The sequence below is a fragment of the Scyliorhinus torazame genome, chromosome 30 (assembly GCF_047496885.1).
Source record: "Scyliorhinus torazame isolate Kashiwa2021f chromosome 30, sScyTor2.1, whole genome shotgun sequence".
NCBI classification, from domain to species: domain Eukaryota; kingdom Metazoa; phylum Chordata; class Chondrichthyes; order Carcharhiniformes; family Scyliorhinidae; genus Scyliorhinus; species Scyliorhinus torazame.
In genome coordinates this window covers 16,318,366-16,345,514 of record NC_092736.1, presented here as the reverse complement: position 1 = coordinate 16,345,514, position 27,149 = coordinate 16,318,366, and the positions used below count along the sequence as shown (strand labels likewise).

Below are 27,149 nucleotides of genomic sequence, written 5' to 3'. Positions count from 1 at the left end.
CAAATTTCCATTTCACCCACTAATGCTTATCTTTCCATTTAGATTTGCCCTAAAGGGTTTAGAATTGCACAAGATTTGAACCTAAAATTCTAAGAATCGGAGACACGACAGTGAAAATCAGGAGCGCAATGGGGAGCATTTGCCAACTTATTGACATTCGGAGACCTCAATTGTTGCCATTTCAGTCTACATAATGAATAAACACGAAAATCTCAAATCAAAAGTGCGCTTGAGTTATTATTTTAAAAAGTCGCCATGGTCCCAGATGACCACAGGGTGCTGTCCCCTTTGAGGGGGGGGGGAAAGCTGACTGGTGGTGCTTTAACCTGAGGGTCACCACACCTCAGGCGAGATTGAGAAGGCGGGGCCTTCATGAATAATCTTATGAATATGGGAATTGAACCCACGAGATTGAGAAGGCGGGGCCTTCATGAATAATCTCATGAATATGGGAATTGAACCCACGAGATTGAGAAGGCGGGGCCTTCATGAATAACCTCATGAAAATGGGAATTGAACCCACGCTGCTGGCCTTGGTCTGCATCATGAACCAGCCGTCCAACCAACCGAGCTAACCCGGCCCCCCTAGAGTTATTATAACCTTCTATAGCCTTGGGACAAGAGGTAGCAAATTTAAGAGTTCAGGAGAAACAATTTCTCCCAAAGGGTTGTGAATCTCCCATACCAGCCTCCCCGAACAGGCGCCGGAATGTGGCGACTAGGGGCGTTTCACAGTAACTTCATTTGAAGCCTACTTGTGACAATAAGACATTTATTATATATATATCTGTGGAATTTTGCTACTCCAGAGCGCAGTGGATGCTGGGACAGTGAGTAAATTTAAGGAGGAGTTAGATTTTTAATTGGTAATGGGTTGAAAGGTTACGGGGAACGGGCAGGATGGTGGAATGAAGGACAGGATGAGATCAGCCGTGATCGAATGGCGGGGCAGAGTCGATGGGCCAAATTGCTTAATTCTGCTCCTATATCTTATGAACCTATAAAGGAATGACATCATACATTTCCTGAATGGGAAATCAAAAGAAGTTTGTCCAATAAGATGGATGACCATTTGGTGGTCTTCAAGTTTGATCATGTCAGAGGTAGGGATATGGGGTGACCGTAGAGCTACCACCACCGCCCCCCCCCAACCCCACCCCTCTTACCTCCCTCCCCCCCTCCCTCTAAATTTACATAGAATTTACAGTGCAGAAGGAGGCCATTCGGCCCATCGAGTCTGCACTTGGAAAGAGCACCCTACACAAGGTCAACACCTCCACCCCATCCCCAGTAACCCCACCCAACACTAAGGGCAATTTTGGACACTAAGGGCAATTTTTCATGGCCAATCCACCTAACCTGCACATCTTTGGACAGTGGGAGGAAACCGGAGCACCCGGAGGAAACCCACGCACACACGGGGAGAACGTGCAGACTCCGCACAGACAGTGACCCAAGCCGGAATCGAACCAGGGATCCTGGAGCTGTGAAGCAATTGTGCTATCCACAATGTATGCAAAAAACATAATTTGTCCTGTTCGGAAATCAAATCAAAAACAGTTGTACTGGTTGTTATGCAAGGTAGTAAGCAAACTCTTTATGGAGCACTGCAAACGTAGTCAAGCAAGGAAGGTGATTCTGGGTAGAAGAAATTTCATTGGAGGAACGTTTGATTCATGTTCGCCCGAAGGAATGCTTTGGGATGACAACGGGAAAAAAATGAAGTCAAAGAATAGGAGGTCCTGCAGTTCCAATATAAGCTCAATAAAATGCTGAATAAACTCCTTGTAAAAAAGGAAATGATAGGTTTTCGAATTCTCAGCTCCAGACGTCAAGGGCATAACGTGAAGGTAATGGAGCGAGGGCATTTTATGGAGACCTTTTCAGCTCTCGCTAAAACTTAGATTCGAGTAAGACGCCACTGGCTGTCAACCTCTGGGATCTTGGTACAAATCCAGACCTCGCGAATGGGATATAAATCTTAACGTCCTGCTGTCTGTTTCCCTGTGAAACGTGCTTGTGTGAGTCTTGCGACCGGGCATGGATCCAAAACCCTTAATTTGATGCTACGTTAACAATCTCATAGGGTGGCGTGGGAGATGGGGAAGTGCCAGGCTAATGGGGAGGTGTTATTCTGGTACTGTAAATTATGTTCCTTCTGAGGCTGGGGCTGTGGGAGAGCAGATGGAATTTTAACCGGCAGCTGACCCAAAATGCACCTCGCCCACCCACCAGCCTTTGCAGCTGGACTCAAAATGGGGACTATTCCATTTTCGCACAGTAACCTCCCCTCACCTTGACGAATACACGATACCCAGAAGAGCCGACAGCCAACCGTGAGATGAACATTACATGTTCACGGCGGGAACTGGCGCAGGAAAATAACAAACAACAAAGAACAAGGAAATGTACAGCACAGGAACAGGCCCTTCGGCCCTCCAAGCCCGTGCCGACCATGCTGCCCGACTAAACTACAATCTTCTACACTTCCTGGGTCTGTATCCTTCTATTCCCATCCTATTCATATATTTGTCAAGATGCCCCTTAAATGTCCCTATCTTCCCTGCTTCCACTACCTCCTCCGGTAGTGAGTTCCAGGCACCCACTACCCTCTGCGTAAAAAACTTGCCTCGTACATCTACTCTAAACCTTGCCCCTCTCACCTTAAACCTATGCCCATTAGTAATTGACCCCTCTACCCTGGGGAAAAGCCTCTGACTATCCACTCTGTCTATGCCCCTCATAATTTTGTATACCTCTATCAGGTCTCCCCTCAACCTCCTTCGTTCCAGTGAGAACAAACTGAGTTTTATTCAACCGCTCCTCATAGCTAATGCGCTCCATACCAGGCAACATTCTGGTAAATCTCTTCTGCACCCTCTCTAAAGCCTCCACATCCTTCTGGTAGTGTGGCGACCAGAGTTGAACACTGTACTCCAAGTGTGGCCTAACTAAGGTTCTATACAGCTGCAACATGACTTGCCAATTCTTATACTCAATGCCCCGGCCAATGAAGGCAAGCATGCCGTATGCCTTCTTGACTACCTTCTCCACCTGTGTTGCCCCTTTCAACGACCTGTGGACCTGTACTCCTAGATCTCTTTGACTTTCAATACTCTTGAGGGTTCTACCATTCACTGTATATTCCCTACCTGCATTAGACCTTCCAAAATGCATTACCTCACATTTGTCCGGATTAAACTCCATCTGCCATCTCTCCGCCCAAGTCTCCAGACAATCTAAATCCTGCTGTATCCTCCGACAGTCCTCATCGCTATCCGCAATTCCACCAACCTTTGTGTCGTCTGCAAACTTACTAATCAGACCAGTTACATTTTCCTCCAAATCATTTATATATACTACAAAGAGCAAAGGTCCCAGCACTGATCCCTGTGGAACACCGCTGGTCACAGCCCTCCAATTAGAAAAGCATCCCTCCATTGCTACTCTCTGCCTTCTATGGCCTAGCCAGTTCTGTATCCACCTTGCCAGCTCACCCCTGATCCCGTGTGACTTCACCTTTTGTACTAGTCTACCATGAGGGACCTTGTCAAAGGCCTTACTGAATTCCATATAGACAACATCTACTGCCCTACCTGCATCAATCATCTTAATGACCTCCTCGAAAAACTCTATCAAGTTAGTGAGACACGACCTCCCCTTCACAAAACCGTGCTGCCTCTCACTAATACACGCACGGCTCCATTTATATCACAAGAAATGGCGGCATGGTAATCCTCCAGTAGCCTCTTCGAGGGACATCGCTGAGCCTACGTCTGCGCACACTACCTGACAGTTCATTGCAAACATAGTTTCATTGATTATAATGCAACTGCCCACATTCACATACAGATAGCCTGAGGCATCTGATCTCTCACAAGTACCTTACCTGTTAACAGCAGGGAATTTGAAAGTGGCCAGTCCCCTGCAAAAAAGTCACACATATAAACTGCATTGCATCTACACAATTTAAGTGATAAGTTATACACCATTAAGATCAGAAGGTAATGATGGGTGAAGGAACACCATTCAATCAATTTTAATTCATCCATCCAAAAAATGACCCCAAACAGCAACCACTTATATTCATGTCCCGCCTTCAATGTAACAAAATGACCTTCCCGGGAGCGGTATAAAACCATGAATGACGCGGAGCCTCATTTTGGGTCAGGTGACCAAAAACGTGGTGAAAGAAGTAGCGTCTGAAAGGAGGAACGTGAGGGAGAGAGGTGGAGAGGTGTGGCGAGGGTGAACTAGAGCTTGGGGCCCAGGCAACTGGATACAAGGCCTCCGAGGGCGCAGCCATTATAACCGGGGAAGCAAAAGAGATTTGATGGGCTAGTCTGTCATCCTCCCATATGTCTTCCGCAGCCACGCACCTCCCAGCTCACATCTAGGGGGTTGGTAAAATCCAGTCCACATTATCTGGAGCACGACCGCCCAGCCTCAGAATCACTAGCCCGCTAAGTGCTACACTACGCATCTTAACACTCACGTTTCCAGCAACTCATTCTGTTCGAATGCCTCAAGACTAATGCTCTTTTTTTCTGCTCTGGCTACGCATTGCATATCTGGCCCATTTTCTCTCTTGTCTGAAGGTGCCGGGTTCGAGGCCTCGATGAGCGAAGACAATCTCTGGTGCCTCAGTTTTCATATGTCTAGGAAAAAGAATGAAATCATGGCCACTTCCATCCTATCCCCACTTGGTATCCTAATGCGGGGAGACTGTGGTGCAGTGGTACTGTCATCGGACTTTAATTCAAAGGCCCATCGCAATACTCTCGGAACACAGGCTCAAATCCTACCTGGATGGCCAGTGGAATTTAAGTTCAATTAATAGTTCTGGAATATTCTCTGTGATGGTGACCATGAAGCTGTTGTTGTAAAACAAACCCCACCTGGTTCACTACACCAAATGTGAATATCAATCCACAGAATCCCCTACACTGCAGAAGGATGCCATTCGGCCCATTGAGTTTTCTCCGACCCTCTGAACGAGCACAATACCCAGGCTCACTCCCCTGCCCTGTCCCTGTAACCCCGCCTAACCTGCACATCTTTGGACACTAGGATGGCCAATCCGTCTAACCTGCACATTTCTTTGGACATTGGGAGGAAACCGGAGCATCCGGAGGAACCCCACGCAGACACGGGGAGAACGTACAAACTCCACACAGATAGTCACCCAAGGCTGGAATTGAACCCGTGTCCCTGGCGCTGTGAAGCAGCAGTGCTTACCACTGTGCCACCACGCTGCCCTTCAGGGAAGGAAATCTGCCGTCCTTACTCGGTCTGGCCAACCTGTGACTACAGCAATGTGGTTGACTCTTAGCTTCCCTCTGGAATGGCCTAGCAAGCCACTCAGTTCAGGGACAATTAGGGTTGGGCAACAAAGGCTGCCCAAGCCAGAGAGGCCTACACCCCATGAAAGAATTTTTAAAATGCACACTCTTTCCAACACAGACCACCAGCCGATGATCTGAGGTGGAAACTTGAACTGATTTTGTCCCCTTCCCCACCCCTCCCGCCCACCACATTATCTTGTCCAGTTCAGAGTAATTAAGTCCAATTGCAGTCATGGGCAGGGTTTTGTTTCCTGAGTCAGAACCCAACATCAGGGCCAAATGAGGGTACCCGACCCCACACAATCTCGGGAACCCAATCACCCAGCAGTGATTTTGCCTGAACTGGGCAAATAGTGGCCTAAGGACGCACCTGCCGTCCAATTAAGAACGGCGAGTGGGCTCTTGACGGTGGTGGGGAGGAGGGGGCAGGTGCCAATATGAGGCCTGCCAGTGCAGAAGGAACTACAACCTGGCGTTGCAGGTAAAGGGAGTGTCATGCGAGAGTGCCTTTAAGAACTGGATGTTTAGGCAATGTACCTTTAAGAAAACAGTGATGTCATACAGTGGGTGGAGCTCAGCTCAGTTCAGCCATTTTACAGGTTTTTAGTTTCAGTTTGAAAAGTGCCTGGCTGTTTTGCTGGAGCTGAAGGCAACCAAGCTAATATATCTCTGCCATTCTACAAAATATATATATCCTTTAACCTGATGTGATTCTGTTTAAAGGTGTTAAGTCTCTTGGAAGTTTGAAGGAACATTTTAAGGAGTTATTTACCGTTGCAATATTTTCTGAGTTATCTTTGAAGTAAGGGGTGTTAAGAGATCCAATGTTTATTTAAGATGTTAAGTTGAGTTCATGGAATAAACAGTGTTTTGTGTTTAAAAATCCACGTGTCCATAATTGTAATATCACACCTAGGGAAAAAGCCGTGTGCTAGGAAAAGCAACAAATCCATTCAAGGGAGAGGTTGGTTGAACTCCATGATACATTTTGGGGTTCTGAAAACACCTCGCCCATAACAATGGGGGGGGCTCGTCCAGGATAAAAGTCTATCGATTGGATTGGCTTTTGTGAACTTAAAGACAGTGAAGGATTGTTGCTTTTCCAGTGTGGTATTTTAGTTTATGTGGGGAGAGTGTTGTGAACAATGGCTCTTTCAGAGGCTCAGAAGTTTTTTGGGGTTCTAAAGACACCTCGCCCATAACAGGAGGGAGAGGGCACCTCCATTGTAGAGCAGAGAAGATTAAGGGGAGATTTAATGGAGGTGTTCAAACTCCTGAAGGGTTTTGATTTGGTTAAAAAAAAGAAAGAGGATACGGATTTACGGTAATTGTTCAAAGAAGCAGAGGCGAGGTGAGCAGAAACTTTTTTACGTGATGTGTTGTGTTCTGGAGTGCCTTGCCTGAAAGGATGGAGGAAGCCAGGTGAATAATTGGGTAAATAATGGAAGGGGAATTATTTGCAGGGTTTTGGGGGAAAAGGCTAATTGGATAGCTTTGTCAAAGTCCAACACTCAAACAATGGGCCAAATGGCCTTGTGCGTTGTACCATTCTATGATTCCAGTGCATAAGCAGTTAAGAACTAGCTAAACTCGTTTGTTTTTTCCAAACATTTTGTTGGATAACCAGTTGCCGATCTTCTGCAGTGTTGTCAAACAGTAACTGCTGACTAGGTGACAAGATTGTGCAAGGGCCCATCCTGTTAGATTCCCTTATTTCCCGTTTCTTTTACTTCGTCATCATCATTTTGATCCATGGATATTTAATAGACTGTAAAGTCAAGCAGAGGAAGTGAGAAATACAAAAGTTGCTAAATGGTGCACTGTGCTATTGGAGGTTTAGCTTTTGAACGGCAGAACTCTGACTTTCCGGCAGCCGAGAGATCGGAGGGATTTAGTTTGATTGGTTGGCTGGTGGCCAATGAAGTGGCCGAAGGCCGTATTCTGACCGGCGGCAGGTGGAGATAGGGCCCTGCCCGTGTGGGATGGATTTCAGAGCACCCAAGAAGGGACGGTCAGATCCTGGACACTGAGTGGAGAAGCTGTGAGTTGCTGTCTCTTTCTCTCTCTCTTTCTCACCTGCCTGCTGTTTTCAGAACCAGCGAAGATGTTCTTGGGACCTGGATGAATCTAGTCGAAACCATTACCTACTAGAAGCAAAAACTTTCAACTGAAGGCCGAGACTGAAGAAAAGTGCACTGGAAGCTGTCCATCTGAAACAGACACTTTTGTCCCTTTCATTTTCCTTCACACCTCTCTTTCAAAGAAAGAACAAAGAAAAATGACAGCACAGGAACAGGCCCTTCGGCCCTCCAAACCTGCGCCGATCCAGATCCTCTATCTAAAACTGTTGCCTATTTTCTAAGGATCTGTATCCCTCTGCTCCCTGCCTATTCACGTATCAGTCTAGATACATCTTAAATGATGCTATCGTGCCCGCCTCTACCACCTCCGCCGGCAATGCGTTCCAGGCACCCACCACCCTCTGCGTAAAGAACTTTCCACGCATATCTCCCTTAAACTTTTCCCCTCTCACCTTGAACTTGTGACCCCTAGTAATTGAGTCCCCCACTCTGGGAAAAAGCCTCTTGCTATCCACCCTGTCTATACCTCCCATGATTTTGTAGACCTCAATGAGGTCCCCCCCTCAACCTCCGTCTTTCTAATGAAAATAATCCTAATCTACTCAACCTCTCTTCAAAGCTAGCGCTCTCCATACCAGGCAACATCCTGGTGAACCTCCTCTGCACCTTCTCCAAAGCATCCACATCCTTTTAGTAATGTGGCGACCAGAACTGTATGCAGTATTCCAAATGTGGCCGAACCAAAGTCTTACACAACTGTAACATGACTCTTGTACTCAGTACCCCTTCCGATGAAGGAAAGCATGCCGGATGCCTTCTTGACCACTCTATCGACCTGCGCAGCCACCTTCAGGGTACAATGTGTTGCGACTCTAGGTCAAGTGGGGCTGGAATTGACCGTGTCCTAGCTCAGGGGGAGGCATAACAGATCTATTTTAATTCCTATCATGATTTTGCCCAATACGGTGGTGGATCCATTTTGACTGCTGTCATTGTGGTGATGGGCCTGCACAACCCAATCTGATATTTGCTGATGAACATAGACAGGTGGGGAAGCAGGGCAGTGAGAGGGGTGGGTATCAAAGGAAGGAAACATCAGAGTGACGTATTGCCTGGGGGAGTCAAATACCCTTCCCAGCACTAGTTGACATCTCTGCCCTTCTACTAGAAGATCCGAGGTGAGGTTTTGCGAATTTGTCCTGGAGCCTTCAGGAATTTGGGGAAGCACAGTGGCACAGTGGTTAGCACTGCTGCCTCACAGCACCAGGGACCCGGGTTCAATTCCGGTTTCACGTTCTCCCCGTGTCTGCGTGGGTTTCCTCCGGGCGCTCTGGTTTCCTCCCACGGTCCAAAGATGTGCAGGTTAGGTGGATTGGCCGTGCTAAATCGCCCCTTAGGTTTACGGGGATTAAGGGGGGGAGTGGGCCCAAGGCGCTCTTTCAGAGGATCGGTGCTGACTCGATGGGCCGAATGGCCTCCTTCTGCACTGTAGAAATTCTATGGTTCTTTCTAATTGGAGTTTGATCTCCTGGGGCTGGATTTTCTGTTTTGGGTTTGGGATCCTGATGTTTGCGACAAACGGAGTTCCTGGCGCCACTATGTAAAGTAAGCAGGCATCGACTTTGCCTGAATTGGCTAATTAGTGGCTAGAGGGCATGTTGAACAAACAATTAAGGATGACAGGCAGACCGGTGACGCATGGAGGGCTGATAGAGGGATGCTAGCACAGAGGGAGCTGTCGTTGTTGGTGAGGGCGAGAGAGCGGGGGGCGGGGGGGGTGCCTGGAGACACTCTCTCATCAACTTTTAAAATGTTGACAGTAACAAACTGGGCCACCATTGTGGAGGGGGAATGGAGAGGGAGTCCTGCCGTTAGGGGGTCCTTGTGGCCGCAGATATGGTCAGGCAGTTGGAGAGGGGGTGGGGCAGAAGCATCTTGGGTGCCGACCAGCATCCCCCCGACCCATCTGGCCACCTCCAATCACTGACCAGCATTTGATGTCTCAGGGGGTCTTTGAGTTGCCTTAATAATAGGCCTTTAAAACCGGCCCAACAAGCTCCCTGCCACTTTAATAATAATAATCTTTATTGTCACAAGTCGGCTTAAATTAACACTGCAATGAAGTTACTGTGAAAAGCCCCCAGTCGCCACACTCTGGCGCCTGTTCGGGTACAGAGAGGGAGAATTCAGAATGTCCAAATTACCTAACAAGCACGTCTTTCTCACGACTTGTGGGAGGAAACCGGAGCGCCCAGAGGAAACCCACGCAGACACGGGGAGAACGTGCAGACTCCGCACAGACAGTGCCCCAAGCCGGGAATTGAACCCGGGTCCTTGGCGCTGTGAAGCAACAGTGCTAACCACTGCGCTACCCACAGGCGGGCATCCCTCCAGCCCCCAAACCTGCCCACAGCAAAATCACTCTGGCGTGGGATGCTGCCCTCCAAATGGGGCCAAGTTAGATGCCCGCATATTGGAGCACAAATCCTGACCCCTAGACTCTGCAACACGCATCCTGGGAGCAAAACTGCCCACGGATCAAAACAATTGGACGCTGCTTTCGTTGTCTTTGAACAACGATGATGAATCGAGCGAAAAGAGACAGGAAGTGTGAAGGAGTGAGGCGAAACCTCCAGGAGTACATCCAACCAGTGTCGGGAGCCTGGTTGGGAAAGATCTAGCGACTGACGATAAATAGGCGCCCCAACCCTCGCAGGCAAAGAGGACAAAGCGATCGCTAGCCACTACAGAGTTTGTCTTCGTCTTCAAAATCTAATTTCTAATATTTGTAAAGATCCACCATTAACAGGATACTTCTGACAGCAAAGGAAAATGCATAACAGAGAAGGGAGAGTCGCACCTCAGTCTGTGCAGACAATAAAGGGATTATCCTGCCGGTTAGTATATGGTGACACCGTCACCTCATTCCATTTACACAATAAAGTGACAGTATTATCCAATGCTGTGAATACAGTCCTCTTCACATCTATTCTACGCACATAATAACAGGATTACGCTGAGGTATGATTACAATCCAGCACAATAGGCCAGATGTTTCTTGATTTGCATATAAACAGACTTTAGACCTCTAAGATTTTCATTGTAACAGGTTCTTTTTATATTGAAGAATATAGCCCAGCGTGAAAGCACTGTTAACCTTCTTGTTGCCAGCACGTTCACTAGGAAAATTATTATCGCTCGCAACCAGCCATTTCCTTTTCAAGTAACTCCGTGATATGTAAGATTAGCGCCAGAAAGCCCATGCAAATCGACGTGTTGCTGAAAAAGAAATGTGCTGTTGAACCTTGTTGTCTTGCACTCACCAGGACAGATGCAAGAAAGCCAAATTTCAAAGAGGGCAATAATTTGTACTGCACGAGAAAAAGGTGCTGATTGGGTAGGATGTTGATTCTGATTGGCGGAAGGCATTGCCATGGAGAATGCACCAGGGGAACTCTTGACCCCCACGCTTTTGATTAATTCAAAAAGGCAGAATGCCTGCAGCGGGATTCTCTGGCGGGGGGTTGGAGGATCCCACCCCCTGGGCATGTTCCCTTTCTCCTGCAAATGTGGCTTCGAGCAAACGTTAGCCATATTACAAACCCAGCCGATGATCTTAATTTGGTTGCTAGTGTCATTCTTTGCACACTCGGGGTTGTTCAACACGTGCAGTCCTTTGTCGGAATCACATCCACAGTTGGTGTTTTGCCAGCACTGTCTAGTTGAGCATCGTCAGTGCTCTGCTGAAATCGCTTCCTGGCTGCAACATTATCCTTCACATCTCAAAACATTTGAAAACAAATGAGAGACACTGGAGTGAGATGTTGTTCAGGTAGAACTGGGTGTCGTCAACCGGGGTGACCAACTCTTGCGGAGAACGGTAGGGAGCTGTGAGAGTGGGTGGCAGTGGGCGGTGCCAGAGGGCAATGGGTGGTGGCACAGGCAAGGTTGTGCGAGGGCAAAAAGGGAGGAGAGTGGTTACTGTGCATGCGGAGATTTAAAGGCCCAAATTACGTAAATAAACATCATCCCGTAAGCATGAAATCTGGGACTTGGGGTAATGGGCTCAATCATGGGGACAATATTGTAAAATATTGTATGCAGAACATTACTTTTCACTGTACCTTGGTACAAGTGGCAATAAATCTAAATCTAAATAACGGTCAATTAGTCACCCTATCATCAACGTACATGTAGAACTTGGGATGTTTTTGGATGATATCGTCAAGGCGTGGGACCAAGGGTAAATTTGAACCATTACCAACTATGTATCATTTTTCCACCCTTCCCAACTCTTGTTCCTTCTCCATTGCGATCCAGCCACCCAAACTCTCCACTCCTTTGAGTCTATCTTTTAATCCATTTACCGTGACACCCCCCCATTGCTACCTCCACCTTCAGCTGCCTAAGGCTAGGCCGCACTTGGAATACTCTCAGCAGTTCTGGATTCCACACCTTAGGGAGGATATATTGGCCTTGTTGGGAGTAGACTTTTTTTTCCCCTTTATTCGTTTATGGGATGTAGGCGTCGCTGGGAACCCGGGTTTGAATCTTGCTACTGCAGATGGGGAAATTTGAATTCAATAAAAGTCTTGAATTAAACCAGTGTCGATTGTCGTAAAAACCCATCTGGTTCACTAATGTCCTTTAGGGAAGGAAATCTGCCATCCTTACCTGGTCTGGCCTACATGTGACTCCAGACCCACAGCAATGTGGTTGACTCTTAAACTACCCCCTCACGGGCAATTAGGGACGGGCAATAAATGCTGGCCTAGCCAGCGATGCCTTCATCCCATGAACAAATAAAAAAAACCTCAATAGTATAATATCCTGCCCGGTTCCAACGGGGTGGGAATGCTTGTCTACCCCTGCTACTTGCGGAGTAGGACCTCCCCCGCTAGGGGCGTAGTGCCTCAATTATCTAGCGTATATAAATTCGGCCAGTAAGGCACCAGCCAGAAAAGTACCCAGTTGGGGTCGACCGGGAGTGCAAATATTCTGTTTGTAAATAACGTAAGAACTACGAGCAGAAGTCGGCCATCTGGCCCCTCGAGCCTGCACCACCATTCAACAAGGTCATGGCTGATCCTTTCGTGGACTCAGCTCCACTTCTCCGCCCGCTCACTGTAACCCTTAATTCCTTTACCGTTCAAAAATCTATCTACCTTCGCCTTAAAAACATTCAAGGAGGTAGCCCAACTGTTCACTGGGCAGGGAATTCCACAGATTCACAACCCTTTGGGTGAAGACGTTCCTCTTCAACTCAGACCTAAATCTGCTCCCCCTTACTTTGAGTCTATGCCCCCTAGTTCTAGTTTCACCCACCAATGGAAACAACCTCCCTGCTTCTATCTTATCTATTCCGTTCATAATTTTATATGTTTCTATAAGGTCCCCCCTCATTCACCTAAATTCCAATGAGTGTCGTCATAAATAAATATAAAATAAATCTATATAAATAAAACTTCCTTCTTACTTCTACGCGGTTTGGAATATTTTATTAAAAATAGTTTGGGAGAAGTATGGGGCTGGATTTTCCGTAGCCTGGCGGCGAAATCGCGATCGGCGATCGGCGGAGAATTGATTTGCAGGATTGTCGCAGTTCCGTCATGCTCTGCCCCCCCCCTCCCAAACAGGCGTCATCTTGACACGCGCCATGCACCGTTTCAACGACATTGGCATGTCATCGGCCGGCCGACCCGCGATGCTCCGACTCCGATGGGCCGCGTTCACGACGGTGCAGGCAACCTGTGGTCGCGGGCATACGGGAACCCGGCGTACCAGCTGCAGACAGTGTCCAGCGCCACCACACTCAGCCGGGATCCATGCCGCTGGCTGGGGGGGGGGGCTTCTACAAGGGCTGGGGGGACAGGTGGGTGGCCAGGGGGTGACCAGGAGGGGGACTGGGCTGTCGCGGTTGGCAGGCTGGGTTCACGCACGGCCGGCACCATGTTTTACGGCACAACTGGTGCAGGTCGTCAGCCGTGCGTATGCGCGACATGGGACCCGGCCATTCGCCGGCCGTTTTCAGCACGATCCGTGGGACTTACACTCAGCGGCGATGCTAGCCTATCACCGGTACCAGAATCGGTGAGGGTTTGACGCCCATTTTTTGGTCGTGGGAGTCCTCACGTGCTCTGCTGGCTTCAACACTTAGTCTCCCAAACAAAGGGCTGAATTCTCCAAAAATGGGGCTATGTCCCCACGCCGGCATAAAAACGCTGGCGTTTCACTCCCCAGTATCCTGCAACAAATAAAGAGCAACTCACTTACCTTACAGTGGCTAGCAGGGACCCGGGGAGCTTGACGCAGCTTTGGTTGTGGATACGGGCCCCTGCACTGCTGGTTCCGAGCCTGCGCATGCGCACGGTGGCGACCTCCAGCGGCCGCGCCGAGCGCCATGATGGACACGGACCGCGGATCAGTACTAGGAAAGAAGGTCCCCCCGATCAGCCCTGCGGCACTTCATCCAACCCGCCCGATCGCTGCCCCGGCCGCCTTTAAGGTCCCCCACCGGCCCGGTGATGGATACCACCGCCACCCCCCCCCCCGCCCACCAGGGCGGCCACGGAGTGAGTCCCCAGCCGCCGCGCCTGAGTCCCGGCTGGCCAGACTATGTTAGAATCACGCCGTCGGGAACTTGGCCGGTCGGGATCGGGGCATCTCCGTTGATTCTCCGCCCCCCCCCCCGCCAAAGGCCCAAAGTATCCAGCCCATGATGCTAGACCAACTGTCCATTATAAATCTGAGATTGATGTCCAAAGGGATTACAGAATATTGGACAAAGATCCAAATGGAGTTGGTCATTGATCTCATTTAAATGTCAGAACAAGTTCAAAGGACTGAATGGCCGCATCTTCCTCTTTTCCACCATTGAGAAATTCCAGAGGATTGGTGAGAAGAGGGAGATGATGGCACATTATCACTAGCCGAGTAATCCAGAGTCCCAAGCTAATGTCCTGGGGTTGTGGATTCAAATCCCGCCAGGGCAGCTACTGGCATTTGAATTCAGGTCAATAAAATCAGGAATTGAAAGCTGGTCTTCGCCATGGTGACCATGGAACTGTCATCAATTGTTGTTAAAAACCCACCTGGTTCTCTTTTCGGGAAATAAATCTGCCATCATTACCCGGCCTGGCCTACAAGTGGCTCCAGATCCACCATACTTAAGAACATAAGAACATAATAACTAGGAGCAGGAGTAGGCCATCTGGCCCCTCGAGCCTGCTCCACCATTCAATGAGATCATGGCTGATCTTTTGTGGACTCAGCTCCACTTTCCGGCCCGAACACCAGAACCCTTAATCCCTTTATTCTTCAAAAAACTATCTATCTTTATCTTAAAAACATTTAATGAAGGAGCCTCTACTGCTTCACTGGGCAAGGAATTCCATAGATTCACAACCCTTTGGGTGAAGAAGTTCCTCCTAAACTCAGTCCTAAATCTACTTCCCCTTATTTTGAGGCTATGCCCCCTAGTTCTGCTTTCACCCGCCAGTGGAAACAACCTGCCCGCATCTATCCTATCGATTCCCTTCATAATCTTATATGTTTCTGTAAGATCCCCCCTCATCCTTCTAAATTCCAATGAGTACAGTCCCAGTCTACTCAACCTCTCCTCGTAATCTAACCCCTTCAGCTCTGGGATTAACCTAGTGAATCTCCTCTGCACACCCTCCAGTGCCAGTACGTCCTTTCTCAAGTAAGGAGATCAAAACTGAACACAATACTCCAGGTGTGGCCTCACTAACACCTTATACTATTGCAGCATAACCTCCCTAGTCCTAAACTCCATCCCTCTAGCAATGAAGGACAAAATTCCATTTGCCTTCTTAATCACCTGTTGCACCTGAAAACCAACTTTCTGCGACTCATGCACGAGCACACCCAGGTCTCTCTGCACAGCAGCATGTTTTAATATTTTATCATTTAAATAATAATCCCTTTTGCCGTTATTCTTACCAAAATGGATAACCTCACATTTGTCAACATTGTATTCCATCTGCCAGACCCTAGCCCATTCACTTAGCCTGTCCAAATCCCTCTGCAGACTTCCAGTATCCTCTGCACTTTTTGCTTTACCACTTATCTTAGTGTCGTCTGCAAACTTGGACACATTGCCCTTGGTCCCCAACTCCAAATCATCTATGTAAATTGTGAACAGTTGTGGGCCCAACACTGATCCCTGAGGGACACCACTAGCTACTGATTGCCAACCAGAGAAACACCCATTAATCCCCACTCTTTGCTTTCTATTAATTAACCAATCCTCTATCCATGCTCCTACTTTCCCCTTAATGCCATGCATCTTTATCTTATGCAACAGCCTTTTGTGTGGCACCTTGTCAAAGGCTTTCTGGAAATCCAGATATACCACATCCATTGGCTCCCCGTTATCTACCGCACTGTTAATGTCCTCAAAAAATTCCCCTAAATTAGTTAGGCATGACCTGCCCTTTATGAACCCATGCTGCGTCTGTCCAATGGGACAATTTCCATCCAGATGCCTCGCTATTTCTTCCTTGATGATAGATTCCAGCATCTTCCCGACTACCGAAGTTAAGCTCACTGGCCTATAATTACCCACTTTCTGCCTACCTCCTTTTTTAAACAGTGGTGTCACGTTTGCTCATTTCCAATCCGCCGGGACCAACCCAGAGTCTAGTGAATTTTGGTAAATTATCACTAGTGCATTTGCAATTTCCCTAGCCATCTCTTTTAGCACTCTGGGATGCATTCCATCAGGGCCAGGAGACTTGTCTACCTTTAGCCCCATTAGCTTGCCCATCACTACCTCCTTGGTGATATCAATCCTCTCAAGGTCCTCACCTGTCATAGCCTCATTTCCATCAGTCACTGGCATGTTATTTGTGTCTTCCACTGTGAAGACCGACCCAAAAAACCTGTTCAGTTCCTCAGCCATTTCCTCATCTCCCATTATTAAATCTCCCTTCTCATCCTCTAAAGGACCAATATTTACCTTAGCCACTCTTTTTTGTTTTATGTATTTGTAGAAACTTTTACTATCTGTTTTTATATTCTGAGCAAGTTTACTCTCATAATCTATCTTACTCTTCTTTATAGCTTTTTTAGTAGCTTTCTGTTGCCCCCTAAAGATTTCCCAGTCCTCTAGTCTCCCACTGATCTTTGCTACTTTGTATGCTTTTTCCTTCAATTTGATACTCTCCCTTATTTCCTTAGATATCCACGGTCGATTTTCCCTCTTTTTACCGTCCTTCCTTTTTGTTGGTATAAACCTTTGCTGGGCACTGTGAAAAATCACTTGGAAGGTTCTCCACTGTTCCTCAACTGTTTCACCATAAAGTCTTTGCTCCCAGTCTACCTTAGCTAGTTCTTCTCTCATCCCATTGTAATCTCCTTTGTTTAAGCACAAAACACTAGTGCTTGATTTTACCTTCTCACCCTCCATCTGTATTTTAAATTCCACCATATTGTGATCGCTCCTTCCAAGAGGATCCCTAACTATGAGATCCTGAATCAATCCTGTCTCATTACACAGGACCAGATCTAGGACCGCTTGTTCCCTCGTAGGTTCCATTACATACTGTTCGAGGAAACTATCGCGGATACATTCTATAAACTCCTCCTCAAGGCTGCCTTGACCGACCTGGCTAAACCAATCAACATGTAGACTAAAATCCCCCATGATAACTGCTGTACCATTTCTACATGCATCTGTTATTTCTTTGTTTATAGCCTGCCCCACCAGAATGTTACTATTTGGTGGCCTATAGATTACTCCTATCAGTGACTTTTTCGCCTTACTATTCCTGATTTCCACCCAAATGGATTCAACCTTATCCTCCATAGCACCGATGTCATCCCTTACTGTTGCCCGGATGTCATCCTTAAATAACAGAGCTACACCACCTCCCTTACCATCCACTCTGTCCTTCCGAAAAGTTTGATACCCTCGGATATTTAACTCCCAGTCGTGACCATCCTTTAACCATGTTTCAGTAATGGCCACTAAATCATAGTCATTCACGATGATTTGCGCCATCAACTCATTTACCTTATTCCGAATACTACGAGCATTCAGGTAAAGTACACTTATGTTGGCTTTTTTACCTCTGTTCTTAATCTTAACACCTCGATCAGTAACCTCTCCTCAGTTATATTTCCTCTTAACCTTTCTCCTAATTTTCCTTGTCGTCGAACCCACATCTTCCTGTAACAACCTGCCGCATCGCTTACCATTAATGTTTTCACTTCCCGTTTTATTTCTTTTAGTATTACTGGGCCTATTCACTGAGCTTCCCTCAGCCACTGTACCTTGTACTGTCGCCCTTTTTGATTTTTGACTATGGCTTCTCTGCCTTACACTTTCCCCCTTACTGCCTTTTATTTCTGTCCCTGTTTTACTACCTTCCAACTTCCTGCATCGGTTCTCATCCCCCTGCCACATTAGTTTAAACTCTCCCCAACAGCTCTAGCAAACACCCCCCCTAGGACATCGGTTCCAGTCCTGCCCAGGTGCAGACCGTCCGGTTTGTACTGGTCCCACCTCCCCCAGAATCGGTTCCAATGTCCCAGGAATTTGAATCCCTCCCTCTTGCACCATCTCTCGAGCCACGTATTCATCCTCTCTATCCTGACATTCCTACTCTGACTAGCTCGTGGCACTGGTAGCAATCCTGAGATTACTACCTTTGAGGTCCTACTTTTTAGTTTAACTCCTAGCTCCCTAAATTCAGCTTGTAGGACCTCGTCCCGTTTTTTACCTATATCGTTGGTGCCTACGTGCACCACGACAGCTGGCTGTTCACCCTCCCCCCCCCAGAATGTCCTGCAGCCGCTCCGAGACATCCTTGACCCTTGCACCAGGGAGGCAACATACCATCCTGGAGTCTCGATTTCGTCCGCAGAACCGCCTGTCTATTCCCCTTACAATTGAGTCCCCTATCACTATAGCCCTGCCATTCTTCTTCCTGCCCAGCTGCGCAGCAGAGCCAGCCACGGTGCCATGAACCTGGCTGCTGCCACCTTCCCCTGGTGAGCCATCTCCCTCAACAGTATCCAAAGCGGTGTATCTGTTTTGCAGGGAGATGACCGCAGAGGACCTACTCTTGCTCTGTCTTTTGGTCACCCATTTACTATCTCCCTCAGTACCTTTCACCTGCGGTGTGACCAACTCGCTAAACGTGCTATCCACGACGTCCTCAGCATCGCGGACGCTCCAAAGTGAGTCCATCCGCAGCTCCAGAGCCGTCAAGCGGTCTAACAGGAGCTGCAACTGGACACACTTCTTGCACGTGAAGGAGCCAGGGACAGTGGACGTGTCCCTGAGCTCCCACATCGCACACGAGGAGCATGACACGGGTCTGAGATCTCCTGCCATGTCTTAAACCTTCGGTTAACTTGAACAATTTCAATTTCCCCCCCCAAAATTTAACTAAATAAATAAACAATGAAGAAAAAAAAAAATATATATATATATATACACCAATGAAAAGAAACAGAAAACAGAAAAACTACTTACCAGGGACAAAAAGCACCTCCTCCCCACCCAGCTTCAAATTCCCACCTCGATTCAAATTCCCAAACTCACTCTTTGCTGTCTCACTCTGGCTGTCTTCTCTGTCTCACTGGGAGAACTCACTGAGAGTGAGTTACAAGTTGCTCTTTTTAAACTGTCCTGAATTGACTCCCCTCCCCCACCTGCTTTCAGATCAGGCTTGACTCTTATTAATCACCCTCTGGACTTCCGGGTGCGGCGATGACCAGCTAAGTCGCACGTTTCGGCAGCTCCTGGTGGAACGGACTTTTGGGCTCTTAATAAGAGCCCCAACGGCAATTTTAACGGCTAGAAGCACTGTGCGGTAAACCAGAAGGGAATCCCCCCTGGAAACGGATGGAAAAAGGAGAGGGAAGTGGCCAGATTGCAGTGGATCCTTTGGAGCAGCGGCAAGGAAGGCAAGCAAGAACCAAGATGGTGACGGAAGGTGGCAGTTTAACATGGGGCCCTGAACAACAAGAGTTTTTGAAATGTTGCGTGGAAGAACTTAAAAAGGAAATGAAGAAGGAGCTGTTGGCCCCGATATTACAGGCGATCGAAGGGCTAAAGGATGAGCAAAAGACCCAGGAGCGGGAGCTTCGGGTCGTGGAGGCAAAGGCTGCCGAGAACGAGGACGATATACAGGGCCTGGTGGTGAAGACGGAAATGCATGAGGCACACCATAAACGATGTGTGGAAAGACTGGAGGTGCTGGAGAATAACGCGAGGAGGAATAATTTAAGGATTCTTGGTCTTCCTGAAGGTGCAGAAGGAGCAGACGTCGGGGCATATGTGAGCACGATGCTGCACTCGTTAATGGGAGCGGAGGCCCCGGCGGGTCCGCTGGAGGTGGAGGGAGCATACCGAGTGATGGCGCGAGGACTGAGAGCAGGAGAAATTCCTAGAGCCATAGTGGTGAGATTCCTCCGTTTTAAGGACAGAGAGATGGTCCTTAGATGGGCAAAGAAAACTCGGAGCAGTAGGTGGGAGAACGCGGTGATCCGCGTATATCAAGACTGGAGTGCGGAGGTGGCGAGAAGGAGGGCGAGCTTTAATCGGGCCAAGGCGGTGCTTCACAAAAAGAAGATAAAATTTGGAATGCTGCAACCGGCAAGACTGTGGGTCACATATCAAGGGAGGCACCACTACTTTGAGACGGCGGATGAGGCGTGGACTTTTATTGTGGAAGAAAAACTGGAATAAGCGGGTTATTAAAAAAGAACGTTTGAAACAAAGTGGTGGGGCGAGTATGGGGGGGCGAAGAGGGGGGGAAAAAGGGGGGGAAAGATGAGTTTTATGTTATTAATCCTGCGATGCGGTAACTTTTCTCTCTTCCACAGGTGGTGGTGGAGGGAGGAAGGGAGGTGGAGGAGATGGGGCGTTGGCCATGGGGGGCGGGGCCAAAAGGGAAGCGCGGGCTTTGTTCCCGCGCTATGATAATCATGGCGGGAATAGGGAAGCAGGAAGGAGGGGGCGTCGCACGGTGCGAGCCGAGGTCACGGGGGGAGGCCGAGGTCGGCCTGAGTTTGCTGACTTCTGGGAGCAACATGGGGGGTGTAACTACGCTAGTGGGGGATCTAGCGGGGGGGGGGGGGAGGTGGGAGGGGGGAGTTACTGGGTTGCTGCTGCTGGGGAGAGGGGGGAGCCTGAATGGGGTGGGGTGGGCGGGGGGGCACCGCCTGGGGGGGACACGGCTGCGTGGGAACCGGGTGAGGAGCTGGAAAAAGGGGATGGCTAATCGACAAGGGGGGGGGTAAAAAGCCCCCCAACCCGTTTGATCACGTGGAATGTGAGAGGGCTGAACGGGCCGATAAAGAGGGCACGAGTACTCGCACACCTTAAGAAACTTAAGGCAGACGTGGTTATGTTACAAGAGACGCACTTGAAACTTATAGGCCAGGTTAGACTACGCAAAGGATGGGTGGGGCAGGTGTTTCATTCGGGGCTAGATGCGAAAAACAGGGGGGTGGCTATACTAGTGGGGAAGCGGGTTATGTTTGAGGCAAAGACCATAGTGGCGGATAGCGGGGGCAGATACGTGATGGTGAGTGGCAAATTACAGGGGGAGGCGGTGGTCTTGGTAAACGTATATGCCCCGAACTGGGATGATGCCAATTTTATGAGGCGCATGCTAGGACGCATCCCGGACCTAGAGGTGGGAAAGTTGGTAATGGGGGGAGATTTTAATACGGTGCTGGAGCCAGGGCTGGACAGGTCGAGGTCCAGGACCGGAAGGAGGCCGGCTGCAGCCAAGGTGCTTAAAGATTTTATGGAGCAGATGGGAGGAGTAGACCCGTGGAGATTTAGTAGACCTAGGAGTAAGGAGTTTTCGTTTTTCTCCTACGTCCACAAAGTTTATTCGCGAATAGACTTTTTTGTTTTGGGAAGGGCGTTGATCCCGAAGGTGAGGGGGACGGAGTATACGGCTATAGCCATTTCGGATCACGCTCCACATTGGGTAGACTTGGAGAAAGGGGAGGAAACAGAAGGGCGTCCACCCTGGAGAATGGACATGGGACTAATGGCAGATGAAGGGGTGTGTCTAAGGGTGAGGGGGTGCATTGAAAAATACTTGGAACTCAATGATAACGGGGAGGTCCAGGTGGGAGTGGTCTGGGAGGCGCTGAAGGCAGTGGTTAGAGGGGAGCTGATATCAATAAGGGCACATAAAGGAAAGCAGGAGAGTAGGGAACGGGAGCGGTTGCTGCAAGGACTTCTGAGGATGGACAGGCAATATGCGGAGGCACCGGACGAGGGACTGTACAGGGAAAGGCAAAGGTTACACGTAGAATTTGACTTGCTGACAACGGGTACTGCAGAAGCACAGTGGAGGAAGGCACAGGGTGTACAGTATGAGTATGGGGAGAAGGCGAGCAGATTGCTGGCCCATCAATTGAGGAAAAGGGGAGCAGCGAGGGAAATAGGGGGAGTGAGGGATGAGGAAGGAGAGATAGAGCGGGGAGCGGAGAGAGTGAATGGAGTGTTCAAGGCATTCTATAAAAGATTATACGAAGCTCAGCCCCCGGATGGGAAGGAGAGAATGATGTGCTTCCTGGACCGGCTGGAATTTCCTAAGGTGGAGGAGCAGGAGAGGGTGGGACTGGGAGCACAGATCGAGATAGAGGAAGTAGTGAAAGGAATTAGGAGTATGCAGGCGGGGAAGGCTCCGGGACCGGATGGATTTCCAGTCGAATTTTATAGGAAATATGTGGACTTGCTTGCCCCGCTACTGATGAGAACCTTTAATGAGGCGAAGGAAAGGGGACAGTTGCCCCCGACTATGTCAGAGGCAACGATATCGCTTCCCCTAAAGAAGGAAAAAGACCCGCTGCAATGCGGGTCCTATAGACCTATTTCCCTCCTAAATGTAGATGCTAAGATTCTGGCCAAGGTAATGGCAATGAGGATAGAGGATTGTGTCCCGGGGGTGGTCCATGAGGACCAAACTGGGTTTGTGAAGGGGAGACAGCTGAATACGAATATACGGAGGCTGCTAGGGGTAATGATGATGCCCCCACCAGAGGGGGAAGCGGAGATAGTGGTGGCGATGGATGCCGAGAAAGCATTTGATAGAGTGGAGTGGGATTATTTGTGGGAGGTGTTGAGGAGATTTGGCTTTGGAGATGAGTATATTAGATGGGTACAGCTGCTGTATAGGGCCCCGATGGCGAGCGTGGTCACGAATGGACGGGGGTCTGCGTATTTTCGGCTCCATAGAGGGACGAGGCAGGGATGTCCTCTGTCCCCATTATTGTTTGCACTGGCGATTGAGCCCCTGGCAATAGCATTGAGGGGTTCCAGGAAGTGGAGGGGAGTACTCAGGGGAGGAGAGGAACACCGGGTATCTCTTTACGCGGACGATTTATTGGTGTATGTGGCGGACCCGGCGGAGGGGATGCCAGAGATAATGCGGATACTTGGGGAGTTTGGAGAATTTTCAGGATATAAGCTGAACATGGGGAAAAGTGAGCTGTTTGTGGTGCATCCAGGGGAGCAGAGCAGAGAAATAGAGGACTTACCGCTGAGGAAGGTAACAAGGGACTTTTGCTACTTGGGGATCCAGATAGCCAAGAATTGGGGTACATTGCATAGGTTAAACTTAACGCGGTTGGTGGAACAGATGGAGGAGGACTTCAAGAGATGGGACATGGTATCCCTGTCACTGGCAGGGAGGGTACAAGTGGTTAAAATGGTGGTCCTCCCGAGATTCCTCTTTGTGTTTCAGTGCCTCCCGGTGGTGGTCACGAAGGCTTTTTTCAAAAGGATTGAGAAGAGTATCATGAGTTTTGTGTGGGCCGGGAAGACCCCGAGAGTGAGGAAGGGATTTTTGCAGCGTAGTAGGGGGGGGCTGGCGCTACCGAGCCTGAGTGAGTACTACTGGGCTGCCAACATCTCAATGGTATGTAAGTGGATGGGAGAAGAGGAGGGAGCGGCGTGGAAGAGATTGGAGAAGGCATCCTGTAGGGGGACTTGCCTACAAGCCATTGTGACGGCGCCGTTGCCGTTCTCACCGAAGAAATACACCACAAGCCCGGTGGTGGTGGCAACTCTGAAAATTTGGGGGCAATGGAGACGGCATAGGGGAAAGACGGGAGCCTCGGTGTGGTCCCCGATAAGAAATAATCATAGGTTTGCTCCGGGGAGAATGGATGGGGGATTTGGAACATGGCAAAGAGCAGGAGTAACACAATTGAGAGATCTGTTTGTAGATGGGACGTTTGCAAGTCTGGGAGCGCTGACCGAAAAATATGGGTTGCCCCAAGGGAATGCATTCCGGTATATGCAACTGAGGGCTTTTGCGAGGCAACAGGTGAGGGAATTCCCGCAGCTCCCGACGCAGGAGGTGCAGGACAGAGTGATCTCAAAGACATGGGTGGGGGACGGTAAGGTGTCAGACATATATAGGGAGATGAGAGACGAGGGGGAGATTATGGTAGATGAGCTGAAAGGGAAATGGGAAGAAGAGCTGGGGGAGGAGATTGAGGAGGGGCTGTGGGCTGATGCCCTAAGTAGGGTAAACTCATCGTCCTCGTGTGCCAGGCTAAGCCTGATACAATTTAAGGTGTTATCAGGGCGCATATGACTGGAACACGGCTTCGCAAATTTTTTGGAGTAGAGGATAGGTGTGCGAGATGCTCGAAAAGCCCAGCGAATCACACCCACATGCTCTGGTCATGTCCGGCACTACAGGGGTTTTGGGTGGGGGTGACAAAGGTGCTTTCGAAGGTAGTGGGGGTCCAGGTCGAACCAGTGCAGGACGCGAGAGAGGCTGATGTTTTGGCCTTTGCGTCCCTAGTAGCCTGGCGCAGGATACTGTTGATGTGGAAGGAAGCCAAGCCCCCGGGTGTGGAGACCTGGATAAATGACATGGCAGGGTTTATAAAGCTGGAACGGATTAAGTTCGTCCTAAGGGGATTGGCTCAAGGGTTCACCAGGCGGTGGCAACCGTTCGTCGAATACCTCACAGAAAGATAGAGGGAATGGAAAAGAAGAAGACAGCAGCAGCAGCCCGGGGGGGGGGGGGGGGGGGGGGTGGAACCAGAGGGATTCTCAGGGATGTTAATATATAAGTATAATATGTATAGGTTGTTGTTATAGATAATTGTATATTGGACTGTTAAAACATATTTTTGGAGAATATTTATCTGGGACAAGGCAGTTGCCATTTAGTTTTGTTTTTGTTTATATATTATTTATTTCTTGTTTATAAAACTGGCCATTGTTATTTATATTGTTATATTACTGTGTAAAGGATACACAATGTACTGTGATGGTTGGCCAAACATTTTCAATAAAATATTTTTACAAAAAAAATAAATTAATCATCCTCTGAAACGGCTCAGAAAGCCACTCTGTTCAACGGCAATGAATGTTGGCTTGACCACTGCCGTCCACATCACCACAGTGAATCAAAGAAAGGGGAGGAGCCATTGCCGATGATTCTCTGGTTACGGCTGGATGGGCAGGGATGAAGCCAGGTGAGGACACCCAGCTGAGTGATAGTGGGAAGAGTTTGGAGGAGGATCGAAGAGTGAGCCACGCAGGCTGCAGATAGGTGAGGAGGGATGAGATGTTTGTCATGCACAGTCGGAATCACACCGGATGTAATTTGCGACACAAACATATGCATAAGGAGCAGGAGTAGGCCATTGAGCCCTTGGATTTTACACTGCCATTCCATCAGATCATGGCTGACTTGATTGTGGCCTCAACACCGCACTCTGTTTGCCCCCCGATAACCTTTGACTCACTTGTTAGCCAAGAACCTATCCACCTCTGCATTTAAAAATAATCCATGACCTTGTCTCTACTGCTGTCTTGGGACGGGAGTTCCAAAGATTCACGACTCTCTGAGAGATAAAAAATCTCATTTACATAGATTTACATAGAATTTACAGTGCAGAAGGAGGCCATTCGGCCCATCGAGTCTGCACCGGCTCTTGGAAAGAGCACCCTACCCAAGGTCCACACCTGCACCCTATCCCCAAAACCCAGTAACCCCACCCAACACTAAGGGCAATTTTGGACACTAAGGGCAATTCATCATGGCCAATCCACCTAACCTGCACATCTTTGGACTGTGGGAGGAAACCGGAGCACCGGGGGGAAACCCACGCACACACGGGGAGAACGTGCAGACTCCGCACAGACAGTGACCCAAGCCGGAATCGAACCTGGGACCCTGGAGCTGTGAAGCAATTGTGCTAACCACTATGCTACCGTGCTGCCATCTCCGTCTTAAGTGGGAGACCCCCTTATTTTTGAACTGCCTTTCTAGTCTGTCCCGCAAGGGGAAAAGCCCTGCCAAAATCCACCACGTCAAGCCCTCTCAAGAACTAGGCCGTAATTCTCCGGCCGTTTGCTGGCGTCGGGATTCTCTGGTCCTGCCCGCAGAGCACCCTCAGCAGGTTTCCCAGCGGCGTGGGGGTGGCTTCAACGGGCATCCCCGCTGACAATGGTGGGAGCAGAGTCACACCGCCAGCGAACGGTGTGTCGCCTCCCGCTGCTGACAATCAGGCGAACGGGGTGCTGGAGAATCCCGCCCCTTACATCGCGACAAGATCGTCTCCCAATCTTCTAAACTCCAACAAGCCCAGCCGCTCTCACCCTGACGTTGATAAGGGCTGTTTCAATTCTGCGAATTGAGGTCGAAACCTGTTTGGAGGGAAACAGTGCAGTACCCCTTTGTTGTGTTCTGCTTCGTCATGTAGCATAAGCTGCTTCCTTGATGTATGTTCTGACAAAGGAAGGTTCAGACTTGGAGATAGGTTGAACACATTTATTGTACAGTTAACAATTCTCCTACTTGAGTTCGACTCGCCTGTTAATCTTACTATAGTTTTTTTTTTTAATTTAGAGTACCCAATTAATTTTTTCCAATTAAGGGGCAATTTAGCGTGGCCAATCCACCTACCGTGCGCATCTTTGGGTTGTGGGGGCGAAATCCACGCAAACACTGGGAGAATGTGCAAACTCCACACGGACAGTGACCCAGAGCCGGGATCGAACCTGGGACCTTGGCGCCTTGAGGCTGCAGTGCTAACCACTACGCCACGTGCTGCCCCAATCTTACTAAAGTAACTCAATCTAACTAACCAGGCTGCTCTAATCCATGCGGTGGGTGTGATGCTCTGATCTGCCCCTGTCTCTCTGAGTGTCACCTATCGAAAGAGAAAGAGCATGTGTGCCCTGTCCTTTTATATGGGTTGCCCCCTTGTGGTAGTGTCACCTCTGGGTGTGTCTTGACTGCCCATTGGGCGTGTCCTATCTTACTGACCTATTGGTTGAATGTCTGTGTGTCATGATGTCTCTGGTGCTCCCTCTCGTGTTTATTTAGTTCTAGTGTATCTACATTAACCCCTTGTGTATTTACAGTGATGCATATCACTACACCCCTCAGCACTGCATTGGAACGCCAGCCCTGGTTTTGCGCCCAAGTCTCTCTCCCCCTCGTGGCACCGGAACCCACAACCTACTGCCGCAGAAAGGAGGTTGCGGCCTACTTTGCCGTGGCTGACACCAAACTGATTGATGTAAATTAGGTTCTGAATCCTAAAGAAAAGGGATGTGACTCAGCTTCACTCCCGCATTCAAGCATAACAGAAGAAGATTTTTTTAAAAAGGGAAGGAATAAGCCAAATGACCCCTTCATCCTGTCCCACCATTCACGGAGGACAAGAATAATCTTTTATCTCAACTTCACTT

General features: G+C 48.9%; 1 protein-coding gene across 11 annotated transcripts in view; it reads right to left on the bottom strand.

The window, feature by feature from the left end:
* LOC140404397 (CUGBP Elav-like family member 4) overlaps nt 1-27,149 on the bottom strand; it is a 977,034-nt gene that overhangs the window by 111,767 nt on the left and 838,118 nt on the right. For 7 of the 11 annotated variants that reach the window (XR_011938498.1, XM_072492868.1, XM_072492862.1 and 4 more), the window contains exon 4: nt 3,890-3,925. The exons of the other annotated variants lie outside the window; for them this stretch is intronic. Coding sequence is in view for 6 of the 7 variants with exons in the window: in XM_072492868.1 (XP_072348969.1) it covers nt 3,890-3,925 (36 nt within the window). In the remaining variant the exon portion in view is untranslated. The remainder of the gene's footprint in view (nt 1-3,889; nt 3,926-27,149) is intronic. 11 annotated transcript variants of the gene reach the window in all.